The following is a 17,805-nucleotide window of genomic DNA, read 5'->3' on the forward strand; positions in this document are numbered from 1 at the left end:
GCAACTTTATAAGATTTAATTTTGGAATGATATTTCTAATACTACCAAACTATTAGCTTTATACTTTGTAAGTATCATCTACAACATGTGTAGAAATTTCTCATATGTGATTTACATGAAGAATTTTAGCCCTAGAAATAAAATTTTAAATTAAGGTACATTTAAAAAATGTATGGGCCCCTACAAAGCGTAGCATTTTAGTGGAGTGGTATTATATAGCAGATGGGAGTTTAATGAAGTAAAGCACAGTTCGTAACAGGTTCATTGTTTCATATGCTCTGGATCACTAAATTGGCAGGTAGAGATGAAAGGTGCATTACAATGGACGTCCCCAAAATTACGGAATTCCCTCAAAGGGATATCGTCTTTAATTTTGAGTTATGCAGCTGATTTTAATGAATTAGAAGTCATAATGCATAACCTTTCCCCCACACAGGAAAGAACTGTGAGCTGTGCAAGGATTACTTTTTCCGACAAGTTGGTGCAGATCCCTCAGCCGTGGATGTTTGCAAACCCTGCGATTGTGATGCGGCTGGCACTAGGAACAGGAGCCTCCTCTGTGACCAGGTTGGTTCTCGGCAGTGAAGGTAAAACACTCCGCTCTCTGCCAGAAACAGGCTTGGGCATGTTCTCCACGTGCACTTGAAGTCTACGTTTACTGACCCACTGTCTGTTTGCACTCAAAGCGATGGTCTCTTTCCAGGGAACCCTGTCCAGGGTTCATTGCAAACATGGCACAGAATATCACAGAGGCCGTCCCTGGCACCCAGGAAGGGGAATTCTAGGTTAATTTTTGCAAGTGTCAAAAGATATTGGAGGAAGGAGGTTCTAAGTAAACTATGAGGTCAGTCGAGTATAAATCTTAGGGTTATTAGTGAAGTTAATATTACTAGATAAGAACAGTTTTACCAGAAGTTCCACGAAGATGGTAGAGCAAAAGTCACTTCTGAGAGGATCAAATGCAGGTTCTGAGTGCCAGGATTTTAAATTCCTTTTTCCAGCTTGTCTCTCAACTAACATTACAAGGCATTTTTTATAATTTTTAAATATTTTGACTCCCTACACTGTAAATATTAATTTCCAACCTAGATGAATACAGATTCTAGCTAACCTCGGTTCACATATATCTATCCCTCCCTCCCTACATCCTTCCTTCCTCCTGTCTTCCCTTCCTTCTTCAGATTTGGGTATACATGGAAAAATGTATTTTAAAAATATTTATTAGTGCTTACAAATTTTTTAAAATTTTGGGCTTCAATGTAATATTTTCATATATGCCTGTAACATGTTGATCATACCCATCCCTGTTACCCTCTCTTATACCATATCTCCATCTCTGCTCGTACTCTTCCTCTTGTTTAATAATACTCTATCAATTCCCTATCTACATTCATTCTACCTTTTAGTTGCAAATTTTAGGGAAAACATGAGATGCTTGACTTTATGAATCTGGCCTATTTTGCTTAACATAATGATCTCTAATTCCATCCCTTTTCCTGGAAATTATTTAATTTTTGCCCTTTATAGATGAATAGTGCTCCATAATATACACATACCCCACTTTCTTCATCCATTCATTCATTATTCAGCACCTAAGCTGGTTCTACATCTGGGCAATTGTGAACTGTGGTACAATGAACACGAGTATTCATTCAGGTATCCTTACAGTGTGCTGACTTGACTTTCTTTGGGTATACGAGGGGAGTGGTATAACTGGGTCACATGGGTTCTCTTTGCAGTTTCTTGAGGGACCTTCATGCTGGTTCCCATACTGTTTGGTCCTAATTTACATTCCCACCAGCGGTGTAGAAAGATCATTTTTCCTTCAAAATTCTTACAAGCCTTTATTGGCTGTTGTGATAGTTATGATAGCCATTTTGACTGGGGTGACATGGAATCTCGGTGTACTTTTTAAAATTTTCATTTCTCCCATGGCCAAAGATGTTGAACACTTTTCATATACTACTGGCCACTAGGACCTCTTTTGAGTAGTGTCTGTTCTCATATGCCCTTTTATTGATTGGAGATTTGACTTTTGATTTTTTTAGTTCTTACATATCCTTATATTAATCCTGTCACAAGATCAGCTGGCAAAGACTTTCTCCCATTTCGTAGGGTATTTGCTGTGGTTATTTGCTGTGCAGACGGAAGCTTTTTCAATTGGTGTAGTTTTACTTGTTGATCAGAAGCTCCATTTTTTAAATAAGTTATCATCAGTGGAAGTTCTTATCTGTTCTGAGTGAAAATTACGAAAATGGATAAAGGAAAAATTTATGTTGAAGAACCAAATCAATGACTCTATTAATTTTCAACAATTACATATTCTGTTATAAATAATTGAATGTACAGTGCCTGGAAGCATAAACCACAATCCAGTCACAGAACATTTTTTAAAAGGTTCAGTATCAATATAATAAGCTCAAGACAAAATGTTTCTCACGTAACTTTCAGCATGCATTAAAATTGCTAAGATAAAAGACAGTTTTAAACTAGGACAAAATACGGATTTAAAGACCTTCAAAATAACCATAGCATGTTGACAAGAAATTATCATATGCTTCGTTGAGAAGCTGAAGGGTAAAAGAATAATTAACAGAGACAATTTCTACTATTTTCACTATATGTTACTGAGGGCCTATTTTCTTAGGAAGTCTTAGTAAATTTTTATACATTGATTAGCGAAATCTGACATCTTTTTTTTTTTTTTTTCCCTCCGGAACCGGGAACCGAACTCACGACCTTGCGCTTGCCAGGCAGGCGCTTTTGCCGCTGAGCTAAATCCCCAGCCCAAATCTGACATCTTTGTAGGTATCTCACAGAGAGCAAAAACATAAGGGTACAGAAAACATGCTCATTTTTCTAGAGAATAATAGGGTAACTGCTGAGCAGAACAATTTATAATATATTATGTATGACTTGAAGGTATGGCATTCTAAAAACATAATTAATATCAAAAGAGATGGAGATGCTTATTACTCTGGTTTGATTATAGCACATTGTATACACTTATCAGATTACTATGCTATACTCATAGAGATGCACACAGATTATGTCTCAACAAAAAAGTACTCCAAAAGTAACCTATGAAGAGAATTTTAAGTGCAACCAGCCTTTGCTTGTCATTCAAGCTTCAGCTCAAATACTGATAAACATTTTTGTAATAGCTTCACTGACTTCCCTATTGCAAAACACGTCCCAGTCAGTGCCTTTGCCTCACCTCATTGTCATTTTCATTATGGTCCTTATGAAATTAATTTGCTTGTTTAGTTCTTTTTCTTTGTCCTGTCTGACATATACAGAAGAGCTTCAGTCGTATAATAACTGCCAATAAATATTTGTTAAAAATTGTTGGATAAATGAAGAGAGATTTTATCTGAGCACTGACCTTATAGGTTGCCTTTGAAGATCATTTTGTTCAGACATAATATGAGAGCAGCATAGTAATCTGATATGTGTATAACAATGTGTTATAATCAAACCAGAGTAATAAGCATTTCCATCTCTTTTAATATTAATTATGTTTTTGGAATTCCGTTCTCTTCTAGTCATACTATAATATAAAATGCATTATTCTGCTCAGCAGTTCCCCTACAGTTCTCTAGGTAAAGGAGAACTACTTCCTCCTCTCTGTGTCCCGAACCCCCATGGCACTTCGTTCCAGTCCCTTTTGCCCTAGCCCTTCCTGCTCTTTAGTGACCACTATTCTAGATCATGTTTTTATGGGACAGACGTTTTAGTTTCCACAAGTGAGAAAAAGCATGTGCTGTCTGTCTTTCTGTATCTGGCTTATCTCATTTAACATAACCTTCACTTCCTTCCATGTTGGTGCAAATGACAGATTTCCATTTCTCTTTATGAGTAATAATCCATTGTGTACATATAACACATTTTCTGTATTTGTCCAGTGATAGGCGTCCAGTTGATTCCATATTTTAGCTATTGTGTTGGGTTTCTTTTTACAATACTGAGAATGGAATCTGGTACCTGGCACATATTAAGCATTTGCTTTACTACTGAGCTATAACATCAGACTTGCGTATTTTGGCCATTATGAATAGTGCTGAAGAAATGTAGCTGTACACACGCATCTTTAGTATGCTGATGTCATGACTTTCAGATGTATACATAGAAGTGGGACATCTGGAATGTATGCCAGTCACATTTTTAATTTTTTGAAGAGCCTCTCTTCTGTTTGCTATAATGACCACACTAATGTCCATTGCATCAACAGTAAAAAAGACTTCCTTCTTCTCTTTCTTCTTCAATTTGTTATATTTCTTATAGCAGCCATTCTAGTTGGGATGAAATAGGATCTTACTGTATATTTGATTTTCAGTTCTCCGATAGTATGATGATGAACATTTTTTTCATATAAGAGTTGACCATTTATGTGTCTTCTTTTGAGAAATATGTATTTAGTTATTTATTTCCTTCTAAATTAGATTATATTATTTGGTGTTCAGCTTTTGAAGTTTCTCAAATATTCCTGAGATGAATCCTTTGTTGGATGAATAGATTGCAAATATTTTCATCCATTTTCTAGGTTGCCCTTTAATTCTGTTATTTCCTTTGCTGTGCAGAAGCTTCTTAGGTTGATATAACACCAGTTGTCTATTTTTAGTGGGTTTTTGTGCCTCTGTCTTTGGGTTCCTATCTAAAAAATTATTGCTTGTACTCATGTATTGCCTACCTTTTTCTTCTAGCAGTTTCAGAGTTTTAGATGTTACATTTAGGTGATTAATCCATGTAGAGTTGATTTTTGTGTCCAGTTAGGGGATCCAGTTTCATTTTTTTGCATCTGTATGTCCAGTTTTGCCAGTATTACTTATTGAAGAACCTGCTTTTTCTCGACTGTATATTCATATGCTTCTATTGAAAATCAGATGCCTGTATGACTGTGGGTTAATTTCTAGGCTCTCTATTGTGTTCTGTTGGTCTGTTTTGCCCTTTATATGTCTGTCTCATGCTGTGCTTGTTACTGTAGTTTTATAGTGTTTTGAAGTCAGTTGTGGTGGCTCCAGCTTTATTGTTTCTGCTCGAGATTGATGTGGCTATTATTGATATTTTATAGCTTCACATCAATTTCAGCATTTTTAAAATTATGAGGAAAGTTATTGACATTTTGGTTTGGTAGGAATTTCAGTGAATATTTGAAATCTTTTTGATAGTTAAGACAGTAAGGTCATTTTAACTATTAATTTTTCTAGTCCACAAACCTGGGATATTGATCCTGTGTGTGTGTATGTGTGTGTGTGTGTGTGTGTGTGTATCCTCTATCTTTTTTTTCATTAGTGTTCTATGATTTTTATTGTAGAGATCTTTCACTCCCTTGGGTAGCTTCATTCCTGAATATTTTAATGTTTTTAGCTATTATGAATTGGATTGCCTTATAAGTTTGGTTTTAACTTCATTACTGGAGTACAAAAATACTACTTTTTTGTTTCCTGCAACTTTACTGAGTTTATCAGTTCTAATAGTTTTATCAGTGGAGTAACTTAGTGACAGGTTTTTGTTCTTTCAGTACTTTGAATATAACATCTCACTTTCATCTGGCCTGTAAAATTGCTGCTGAGAAATCTGCTGTTAGGCTTATGAGTATTCCCTTATAGATGAGTTACTGCTTTCCTTGCAATGTTTTTAGAATTTTCTCTTTGTCTTGTACAAATGACATTTTTACTTTAATATGCCTTGAAAATAGTTTGTTTTTTTTTTTCAGTTTCTTGCACATGAATATCTATATCTCAGTCAAGATTGCGAAGTTACAGCTATTATTTTATGAAATAGGTTTTGAATGATTTTTCACTTTGTCTTCATCTTCTAAATTTACTATAATGTAATTTTTTTTTCTTCATAGTCACATAAGGTTCATATCTTCATTTTTTTTTCTTTTTTCTTTTCATCTGACTGAGTTAACTTAAAAGATCACTTCTCAAGTTCAGAAATACATTCTTCTGCTTGTTCTACTGTAGAAGCTTTTTATTATATTTTTAAATCATTGGTCTTAGTTTTTAACTCTAAGGTTATTGATTAGTTTTTTTGATGGTATCTTTCTATTTGGTGAGTTTTTCATTCATATCCTGATTTTTTTTATTTTTTGGATCATCTATATTAACTTGCATTACATCTTCTTAGGATCATTAGTTTGAATTCTTTTTCAGGCATTACATAGATTTCCTTCAAATTGGGATACATTTCTGGAGAATTATTATCTTTGGAGTTGTTTCTTTTTTAATATTTCTTGTGTGCTTATGTTGATGTATGCACATCTGATATAATGATCAAAGGATTTCAATTTTGTAGATCAGTTTCTCCAGGAAATTTTTTTCTTTAAATGGAATATAGGGTTTCAGTTAGATGTGTGCTTTGGTTTTGGTTACAGGGAAGTTTACAAATGTAGTTTCTGTGTGATTCCTTCACTGATGCTTGATTTCAGCAGTGTCTACTGGTGCCTCCACCCTGTAGCTCTTCATAATCTTAGCTGTACAACTTTGCAGTGCACATAAGCCTCTTTAGGTGTGTCCTCATATTCCCCACAGCCAATAACTGCTAGTACTGGACTTACGGTGAGATAGAATGGAAGGAAGACTATGTCCCTGTCCCTAGTGGCAAGCCTAAGTGATAAGGTTCTAGTATGAGTAGCTATGTTCCCTGGTAAGCATAAAGAGAAACTAGATCATTTATTGTTGACATGGATTATAACTAATAAAACCACTCTGGAAAAAATGGTAATAAAACTTTTGCAAATGGCAAGGGATCAAAAAGATGGAAAAAGCAGAGAGAGATAGGACAAGAAGTGGATGAAAAAAGAATTCAGATGCTTTGTGTACATGCACCAGCTTAGCACAGTAAATATAATCAGTATGTACTGCAAATGGGTATTAACATTTAAAAATATTTAAAAATGCATATTCTTCAGGTAGAAGAAAAATCTCTCTGGAAAACTGATTAGATGTGTCTTAGTTTTTCTGTCACTGGGGCAGAATATCTGATACCTACAACTTTAAAAATAAGATGGATATTTTGCTCACAGTCCAATAGTTTCCATCCCACAATAGGCTGGCTCCAAGGCAGAAAGAGTACGGTACAAGGCCTGGGAGGGGATAACTGCTCACGTCATGGCAGTGAGGAAGCAGAAATAGACAGAAGGAGGGGGCCGATATAAGAATCTGTCCTGCCAGATCACCCCTCCTGTGACCCACCTCCCACCAGGATCTGTTTCCTGACAACGCTTGAACTATTGAACTCATAAATAGGTGACTTCACGGGTGAGTATAACACCACCATCATCTAGTCACCTTCCAACAATGAGACTTTTGGGGGCCAATTTAGATCTAAACCCTAAGAGTGAATTAAAAAAATAAATGCACACTTATGAGCAAAACCTCCAATTGCTATCTTGAGGTTTTAATGCAAAGAAATGAAGTATATGTTGTTAAAACCTGCATAGACATTTTAATAGCAGTTTCATCTGCAACCGCCCATTACAGAACACAGAAAAGAGATGTCTTTATAGTGAAATAATTACAACTTATACAACTGAAATTCCCATTTTTCCTATTGTACTATTGTATATAGGAGGTAGACAATGGGAGAGAGTGGGGAAAGCATTATGTCAGGCCTCTATACTGTCTCAGCAACTTCCACTGAATCCATAACTATTTCTAAAATGAAACACACACACAGAGAAAGAGAAATGAGTCCTAAAAATTAATGTTTTAGCAGACAATTCAAAACTGATTTAAAAATCTCAAAGGAAAGTATTTAAAAAACTTAAGGCCAGTTCTAACTCAGTTATGACTGAAGTGCCCGGTTAATACCCTTTGCATGATGTTAAGAACATTAGCACTCACCATCCATGCTTTATATACAAATGAAAAAGGAGTATGAGACAGGGAACGACATTAAAACCAAGAAACAGTGAATAATTATGATCCCAAGAGGTAAATATGAGGTAAAATATATTTTTAAAGTGGCCACTGGGCTTTACTATATTTGAAAGAGAATTTTTAAAGCAGATGTTTAATGATTAGATTTCATTCCTTTAAGGTCAAATCAAAAGCACTTTTTGTGGTGAGTAGTAATTATTTTGCCATAGTGATGTCGGTTTCGTCTATATTGTGTATAAAGTTCAACACTGGAGCACCTCTGAAGAAACAGAATCGAGCCTGCCTTCCTGGTTTCCCTTTACACCGTTCTGACAGCAATGCTCCACAGGGAGGGCCTCCCGCACCCGCAGCTATGCTCATCCAGTTTAGTCTGGCATTTCTTACTCAGTTGACCCAATCAGTAACTGTCACACATTCATATTGTAGAATGCACTCATAATGTATAATTATGTATTAATGACATGTATCTGTGCCCTAAAATATGTAATAATACCTATGTAGCCCATTGTATACAATGTATGTTATGCAATATGTTCTATACAAAAATCAGGTATCTCAATGAGAAGCCAGATACTTCTCTCCTAAGATTGGGAAGAAGACAATATTTCCTGTCTACTTCTATTCAGTATTTTATTCCAAGTTCTAGCCAGGTAATTAAGCAAGAAAAAAAAAAAACTATTCTGATAGGAAAGAAAATCAAGCTGACTCTGTTTGCTTATGACATTCATTTGCATGTCAAAAATGCACAGGAACTCATTAAAAACTCTTAGAACTAATAAATGCATTTCACAGATTTGCAGAATGCAACATCAGTATACAAAAATCAATTATATTTCTGTACACCTGCAAATAACAATCTAAAAACTAAACTATAAAAAACAACTTCATGTAAAATAACATCAAGGGGATATAATACTTAGTAAATCTAAGTCAAGTTTGGTGGCACAGGTCTGAAATCCTAGCAATCTGAAAGGGTGAGGCAGGAGAACACAAGTCTGAGCCCAGTCTGAACAACTTAGAGATTTAGCAAGGCCTTGTCTCAAAAAGAAAAATAAGAAAAAGGCTGACGCTGTAGGTAAGCATGAATGCCCTGAGTTCAATGTCCTGTACAAAAACAAACAGAGGCTGGGGATTTAGCTCAGCAGCAAAGCGCCTGCCTGGCAAGCGCAAGGTCGTGAGTTCAATTCCTGGTACCAGAAGTAAAACAAAACAAACAAACAAATGTAGTCAGTTTATTAAAGGTGAAAAAATTATATGGTGGAAACTACAAATGTTGAACTAAAGAAAATCTAAGTAAACGAAAGACGTCCAATGCTATTGTATCAGAAGACTTACTATGGATAAGATAGAAACATTCTCCAAGTTGACCACAGTTTCAATACAATCCTAGTTAAAAGTCCAACTGGCTTCTTTTCAGACATTGATATAATGATGAAATTTAAGGAGCTCAAGTATGTCTGTAATCTGAGCTATTGGAGGCTGAGGCAGGAGAACTGCATATTCAAGCTCAGCCTGGGAAATTTAGTGATTTAGCAAAACCTTGTCTCAATTAAAAATAAAAAGGGTGAGGAAGTAGATCAATGCAAGACCCTGGATTAATCCCCAGTAACACTGACACAGACACACAGACACACACACACAGACACACACACACACACACACACACACACACGCCCTTCTCCAAAACCATCTTGGGAAAAAGCACCGCTGGAATACTCACACTCCACTTTCCAAGTCTGACGTCGTGTCACCGTGCTCAGTAGACTGGTTCTGGTGGACAGTGGCCGTATGGATGTCTGCACTGCAGTGGAACTATGAGCCTGGAAATAGAAACTGTTACTTTTGTATAAAACTGACTTCTGATGACAGCACTAGGAAAATTCCATGGAGAAACCATGATGGTTCTCTTACGTGGTTCTGGGACAACTGTCTATCTTAGACACCTACCTTGTATCACCTACAAAGCTTTAACTCAAAGGCAGACAGAGGACTGAATGCATGAGCTCAAATTAAAAAAACTCTGGGGAGAATGTATCTTTTTAGATATGACAGGAAAGCATAAGTGACAAAAGAAAAGAGTAAGTTAGACTTTGTAAACTTAAAATCATTTGTGTTTTGAAGTGTATCATTAAGGAAATGAAGAAATAACCCAAAAAATAAGAGAAAATGAATCTAACGGACATGATAAAATACTTGCATCCAGTGTCTGTTAAGTGTCTTTATAACTGAGTAATACAAAGGCAGTCTAATAAAGAAAGGGTAAAGTATCTGCACAGATACTCCTCTGACAACAGTGGCTCCCCAGCACATAAAGTGGTGGGTACCCTCAGCCCTCAGGGAAATGCAGATCTGACCACTGTGGAGGCCACTTTCCTCCCACAGGGGTGGCTACTGCTGCGAGGATGGAGGAGGAGAGGCAGGGAGTGCACGAGCCAGGAGCACCCACAGACACTGGTGTAGTTGGAAAATGAAGTACTGAGCAGAGAGTTACCATATGACCCAGAAGTTCCACTCCTCGGTATACAGCCAGGCCAAAGAGAAACACCGCTCTTCACAAGATCTTATCCCAAAATATCACAGCCACTTTTACTAAGTCAAACTATAGAAACTGTCTAAATGTCCACTGACTGCTGAACGGATGAATGAAACAGGGCATAATACACCCCGGAACACTGTTCAGCAGTATCAGAGTAAGAGGAGTAGGGGCGGAGACCACACACCGGAAGTTATAGAAATGAGTGAGCAGGAAGCAGGCTAATGAAGGCTTGTCACTAATGGTGGTCTGCGTTATTTTCCCATGTGCAAAAATTAGTTTAAATGTGTGAAAGACAAGCTTTGAAAATGTTAATCTTGTTGCTTTGAAAGTAAAATTTTCTTTTTCTCAAAATTATTTTATCTTCCCAAATCTACTGTTGATAATTTTTATAATCAGAAAAAGAGAACTTCCATTAAATTTTATATGTTGTCAGAGCTACAAATGAATATGAATGTAAATAAAAATGAATTTCAAAGCTTTGTGTCATCTGCATCTAAACCACATTCATATTTTGCTTAATTTTTATTTTCTCATGTTCTAAGTTCAAAGACAAAGTATATGAATTATTGGTACTTGTGGAAATATTGTGTCAAATATATATTGCCCAAATAATGTTATAAAAGACTTCTCAAATGTTTACTGTCATTTTTAATGGGATAACAGGATACACACTAAAAAAGTTGTCAACAATGTCAGAATTATAAACTATAAAATTAAACTCAAGGACATTTTTAAAATTCATGCACTTGCAATCCTTAATAATATTAGGGAGCTACAAGGAAATTAGGCAGTAGTTCAAGTCTCATTTTGTTATAATAACTTAGGAAACGAGCCAGCCCGAAATGGCCTGAGTAACTGCTGTGCGCTCTGTGTTCTGGAAGGGAAATTTCCCTTTGGCACTTGTCATTGGAAACTCAATCCAGCCTCATAAGATATGGCATGTTTGCCTTATTCTTCCATAAGAAATATTGTAATTCTTCCTCATGCAGATGCCAAGATTTTGAGAATGGCATGAAGTAATGCTCTGAGTCACTAGGTCCTAAAAATACTCGTGCCAAAGTCAAGACAGAGAGAACAGCTAAAGCACAATAACAATATTAATATTAATAGGGAAGAGAAAAATGAAGAGTAATCAGTATTATTGAGGCGTTCCTAATATAGTCCTTGGATCCCAGGGCTGCTGTGGGAATCAGAGCATCTGTGTGTCCCTTTACATGGTATGCAGGAGTGCTTTGATGGATATGTTTTTTCTTTCTTTCTAGTTTTTTCTCCCCTTATGTTGTGTTTGTGAACACGCATTTGCAGTACTTTCATGGATCCAGAAGGGATACTTTTGTCAAAATTTACAGTAATTGACTGCACTGTGGACAGGAAGTCCATTTCTCTGTGATCAGGCTGTTATCAGTACAGGTCTATGTATGGTGAGTTCCAGGATGCCATGGGAGTCCATCTTGCTTCCTTGAACTGAGCACACGAGTTACTTGACATGCATTCTGGGCTGGAGTTTGACCATCTTTCCTTGCTTCCTCATCTATTGTGATTTAAGTCCTTGTGAATCAGACAGAGCCCCAGACCAGGGGGCTGGAGGTATCTGCAGAAGGATCTGTGAACCCACCCCCCCAAGTGCATGTGTCTAGAGTTCCACTGTCTGCTCCTAACCCCCCAGGAAGTAAACTGGCTCTGACCTGCCCTCCTATGATCCTGCTGCTCCCCCTATAATTTTTAAGAAGTGGAAATAGAAAACAATAAACCAAGGAGTACAAAAGTTGGCTGAAAAGTGAAAGCATAGTTGTAGGTCTATTAAAAGAGAGGAATGGTTGACAATAACACTCAATAAGGCATCAGTAGATGCTACAAGAGCACCAGAACAGAGAGACATGATGAAGAGATGTTAAAAACAGATTAATAAGGAAGGAGACTGGAGCTGAAATGAGTTAGAGGAAGTGGAAAGGCATCCCTGAAGGAAGTATTTGCAGGACCGACCCATGGGAGATGGAATCATAAGGAATAGAGACCCTGCTCAGGAAAATTGATTATTCTGCCAGGGTGATAATTTTCAAGAAAATACATTATAAATTTGAGCAGAATGTACTTTCTCTGCATAATGTACCATTTCCTACAGTATATCACTGCTTTAGAACTAGGTATTTGTCATTAACTACTATAACGTCCAAACGTCTCCATGTGAATTTTCCACACATACATGACCTTGTACTTGGAAAACTGAAGAGTCAGAGTGCACAAACAAAAGAGAACGAATGTGTAAATTTTCTTCACCTATGATGAGCTTGACCGTGAATGGTATGGATTCCAGCTCTGTGCATTAGAAGGGTGAGACAACGGGGTGTAGGGGAATTTATCAGCAGCTTGTGCAGAGGCAGGGAGGTCTGGCCACAGCCATGTCATCATTCAGAGAATTAGCTAGGCAATAACTGATCGTCCTGAGAGCACTGAGGGCCAGGTGCATAAGAATAGCTACCAAGAGCCGAGGGTGTGAGTAACAAAGAAGGCAAAAGTGAATCTGAGCTTGACAGAAAGACTAATGTCAAGGGAACTATTTAAATCAAGGCTGTGGCAACCCCACAGCCAGGGAGATAAAATTGTCTGTAATCTCATGAAGTTGAAGGATGAGGTCCTAGAAGAAAGGAAGCTGTTAGCTGGGAAGTGTTTATTAGACATACAGGAAGGAGGAAAGCTTTCGGTAGGTGGTTAGAGGGGTCCTCAGAGGGGCGGGGTGCTCTCTGATCTCTCTGTCCAGGGTCTTAGATGGATAAGCAGGCCCCAGGAATTTTCTCATTTGTCAGCGGCCACCTACCACAGATGGCTCCAGGGGTTTAAAACGACTAATTGGACTCAGGCTCTCTGATGTGGAGTTCAAAAGAGAAGCAGTTACTCACCGTTTTTAAGTTCTCAGCACTGGCCTGGCTGTAGGGAGCAGCGGCTCTCACCATGCATTCCTTTCGAGTAAGGAACTGCTTCTAGGTCAAAGTCCTCACTCCTAAGATCTTCCCGTGTTTTCATTCATAGTCTTGAGTCTAGCAATCTGTATAGCTCGACTTAACTCTTAACCCAGCGCATGTGTTATTTTCTTTGGAAAGCTGAATGGTCAGTTCTAACTTAGACCCTGTGTCTTGCTAGCTGTGTACTTAGAAGCTCACTAGCTAACCTGCTTCCTTACAATAGATAGACATAGATAAGTATAGAGCTAGAGGTAGGTAGGTAGGTAGATATGATATTTGTAGGTATGTAGGTAGATATAATAATTTTTAAAAAGATTCCTCATCATGTCACAGTGATCCTTTGTGGATGTTTTTTGGTGATATTGACTTGGTCAGGTGGAGTCCATGATCAGTGGCCTCCCGCTGGTCCGCCATATGAATATGCCAGAGGCAGGTGCACTCAACGTGAAAGGAGTGTTGGTGGCGAGGAAAGGAGCTGTCCAGCATTCTCAGCAGTGGAGGCTGTCTTAGCTCCCAGCGGCCAGAGGACCGGGCCTCCACCGTGATCGTCCCACTTGCTTTGGTGTCATGTGTGCGAGTGCCAGTGTCTGAGACAGACTGGCACGTTGGGGAAAGCATGTGAGGAGAGAAACCAGCACCTCGGACCCTCAACTGCTCCATTTGTTTTGTTCTTACCATGTGTGGAGAATTACATACACATTTTAGTCAATTAATCCACTCCTTTGCGAAGCTGAAGTTGAAGAATTTTATCCACTGTGTTGATTTATGCATCAAGGACACCAGGCCTCAGGGAAATGATGTAATTCTTCTAAGGTGATATAAGGAAGAATGAAGAGAAAAAGTATGAAAGTTGTATCGTTCAGTTCCAAGGCCAGAGTTCCACACGGTGCAGGGACACAAGGGTCTGACCTGAAGACGTGTTCCCAGCTCCATACATAGTGACTTGCGCATAAGCAGGGCCCACGGCAGAAGGCCAAACTGGATATTTACTTATACTCCCCAGAGGTAGGAAGGAAACACATCCCTCTGCTACTGCATATACCACATCCTGCTAATCATACCAAGTCATACGACTTTAATATGGAATATTTAAAAATTGTAAATACTTGGAAATAGCAACATGCATGTAGTTGCACAGCACATTAGAGCAACCAATTCTCAAATGGAGATTTGGTTGATAATGAAGACCATGTTACTCAGCTTCTGTTGCTGCGATAAAGTAGCTAGCAGCATCAGCTGATGAGGAAAGGTTTGCTGTGCCTCAGTTTTGGAGGGTTCAGTCTCTCATTGCTTGAAGCTACAATTTGTGGGCCTGTGTTGAGACATAATGTTATGGTGGTGGAGCAAAGCTGCTCAACCTCATGATGACCAGGGAAGAGATGGAGTGGGTGGGGGGAGACAAATAGACACCTGGATCCGAATATCCCCTTCAAAGCCATGCCTTCAGCCAAGTGGATGTGGTGGCACATGCTTGTGATCCCAGCACTCAGGAGGCTGAAGCAGGAGGACCGCTGTGAGTTCGAGGCCAGCCTGGGCTACATAGTGATTTCAAGACCAGACTGAACTGCACAGTGAAACCCTGTCTCAGGAAATCAAAGCCATGCCTTCACTGACCTGCTTCCTCCAACTAAGTCCTAACATTCAAAAGTTCCACCACTTCCCAATATATCAGAAAGTTATGAATCGATGAGTGGACTAATCCATCCATGAAGGCAGAGATTTCAGGACCTAATCACCTCCAAGAGATCCTACCCATGAACACTGTTGCACCAGGCACCAGGCTTTTATCATGTCATAGCAGAGAGTTACTGCATGACCCTTAGTGCTTAATGCTGAATGTGCACCAAGGACACGTAACCTAAGAAACTGGAGTGCTCTGTAAAGGTATTTTTAAATATATTGATCTCTTTCTTTATTATTACAGGAACACAACTTCCTCTTCTAATATATTTGAAATTTGCATTTTCATTCTTTTGACTAACAAACACTGTACTGAGCAAGCATTGTGGCATGTAAGTTCATAGCAGTTGTTACCCCCTTTGCTAAATCTAAAGAAAAATATTGATAAACTGAGCAAGTTAACTTTCCTCAAAGTGTATAGACAGAGACAATACATTTATTCATGCTAGAAATCGATGCTCCTATAAGATCTTTAATTTTAATAAAGTCAAAACACTATCTTGTTAATAACCCCTGTATTAATTTTGAGGCAAATTACAATAGGAACACATTGTATAGTTGTGCCATTCAGATGACATTTTAGAAATGCTCTAATTTAACATGTGACATATATTACATGCATCTGTTACAAGTATGGCTTAAAATCTTTAAGCTAGAGAGACTTAAGCCAGCAAGAGGGGGGGGAGAGAGAATATGAAATTATTCCTCCTTTGAGAAGTAGAAAGAATATAATTACATTGCTTCCTCTTAAAATATTCAAGTATGTAAGCATCACTGGGAACAGAAGTATGTGGGGAATCTCTACATTCTTTCCATTTTGAACCCTCAAAAGATGAAGAGCAAAATGTATTGTGATCCCACTATGGCTTTCTTTGAACATGCTTCAAAATTTTACCTCCTTGCACACTCCTCAGTGATGATGGCAGGGAAGTTAGGAAGGCCGTTTCTCAGAAACGCTTTTTGGAGGGGGAGGGGAGCTATGAAAACACACCAGCCTGACAAATGACAGGCACTGTGGAAAGGAAAAGAAAAGGCTTTTCGGTTTCACACCAATGTAGAAGCTTTTCTTCTCAAATGAATATTTTCGACAGCTGAGCAAGATGATAAACAGCAGTATCACAAAACACTTAAATGGAAACAAGTATTATGATGCACATTATTCACCTGGCATTCTCCAATTCGTGACATTTATATGTGGCAGAACCTACTGCAGATTCATTTATTTATTTTTGAAGTAGAATGAGTGCCTTAGGAAGGTAGCCTGGTACCTTAACGTGAACTTCTCTGCAGGGACTTTTAAGGAGAGAAGCCATTGTCTCTCATGGAAATGTGTAGCACCTCTCAGAGTCCACATCGGGGGCCACACAGACCCCCAGCAGAAAGAAACTACTGTGAAATATGAACGATTAATAGAGATCGAGTTTTGCTTCTGATCTTCAGCAGGGATGCAAATGGTGAGATATTTCATAAATGCTTTTTGGAGAAAGTATCGCTGAAGCCCATCTATTTCTAGAGTTTATATCAAATGCATAGTAGTTATAAGTATTCCAAAATTGGCTTCGTTCATGAAGACTTTGGTGCTCACTGATGAACCTGGTAGTAATGCGATGAGGTGGATGGACCAAGAGAGAAGAAAGCAGTGAGGCTGAGCACCTAGGACTGAGCACAGAGAGGGATGAGTAGCTCGTCCCTGAAGCAGCAGTTCTCAGATGATAGTGCTCCTGAAATCCCGCCGAGAGCTTCCTGAGCCCCATGCTTTCATTCTTTAGATCTGGGGCATCTGGTTGTACACAACTAAGGGACTCAACTTCCGAACCTGGTAAACCTGTCAAGTGTAGATGTATATGTTCAAAAATTTCTTTCAGCAATTAAAATGTCATGTGTGCTTCACTGGAACCAATATTTCAAAAACTATGTATTATGCTATTTTTCTTACTTTACTCAAGAACAATTTGGGTGAAGTATTCTGTAAAAGCAGTTCTAGGAGTCCCAATTCCTTACCAGAAGTGAGTAGAAATTGGGAGCTTTATAACTGCTACAATACTGAAGAATATCTCCTAAACATATTTCAGTGATATAACTATTGTTTTTAAGGAATACATGTGGTCATTTAATCAATATTATGGAGTGCTACAATATACCAGGCACTGTCCTAGTCAAGGCATATGGAAAGTGAATAAAAGAAACCATCAGGAACTGTCAAGTCTAAGCTTCCTCAAATACATTGCTTACTATTGATTAAAAGTAAATGAACTGTGTGAGGATTTAATTTTTTATTGGCACGTGTTAGCAGCACATAAGGATCATGTTTGTGGTGAGGAGTTTGTACATGCACATGACACATCTTAATACTTTTGTCATCCCCTACTCCTCTATCTCTCCTTTTCCAATTCTTGGTCTCATTCTCATTTGCAGAATCTCTATTTCCATTTATTCTTTCAATTCTTTTTTTGCATACTTTCTTCTGCACTTCGTCTATTGTTCCTCTTCCCATTTGAAAAAGATCTCCTTAATTCCTATTATCTAACTTTTATTTTGCTCTTTATTTATATTTTGGATTTCTCATATAAGAGAAATCATGCAACATTTAAGTTTGGGTGTCTGATTTATTTCACTTAATATTATCATCTTTGGGTACACCCATTTACCTATGAATGCCTCAAGTTTATCCTTCTTTATGGCAGAGCAGTACTCCTTGGTGTATAAATACCACATTTTCTTGAACCATCCATCTGTTGATGGG

General features: G+C 38.0%; 1 protein-coding gene across 2 annotated transcripts in view; it reads left to right on the forward strand.

Annotated features, from left to right (window-relative positions):
• Positions 1-17,805, forward strand: part of Ush2a (Usher syndrome 2A (autosomal recessive, mild)) — a gene marked incomplete in the record, with an annotated part of 661,834 nt that overhangs the window by 104,525 nt on the left and 539,504 nt on the right. For both annotated transcript variants that reach the window (XM_013519932.1, XM_013519934.1), the window contains 1 exon segment: positions 437-567. In XM_013519932.1, the coding sequence (XP_013375386.1) occupies positions 437-567 (131 nt within the window).

Source organism: Chinchilla lanigera, unplaced genomic scaffold, assembly GCF_000276665.1.
Source record: "Chinchilla lanigera isolate Chin_1 unplaced genomic scaffold, ChiLan1.0 scaffold00005, whole genome shotgun sequence".
NCBI classification, from domain to species: domain Eukaryota; kingdom Metazoa; phylum Chordata; class Mammalia; order Rodentia; family Chinchillidae; genus Chinchilla; species Chinchilla lanigera.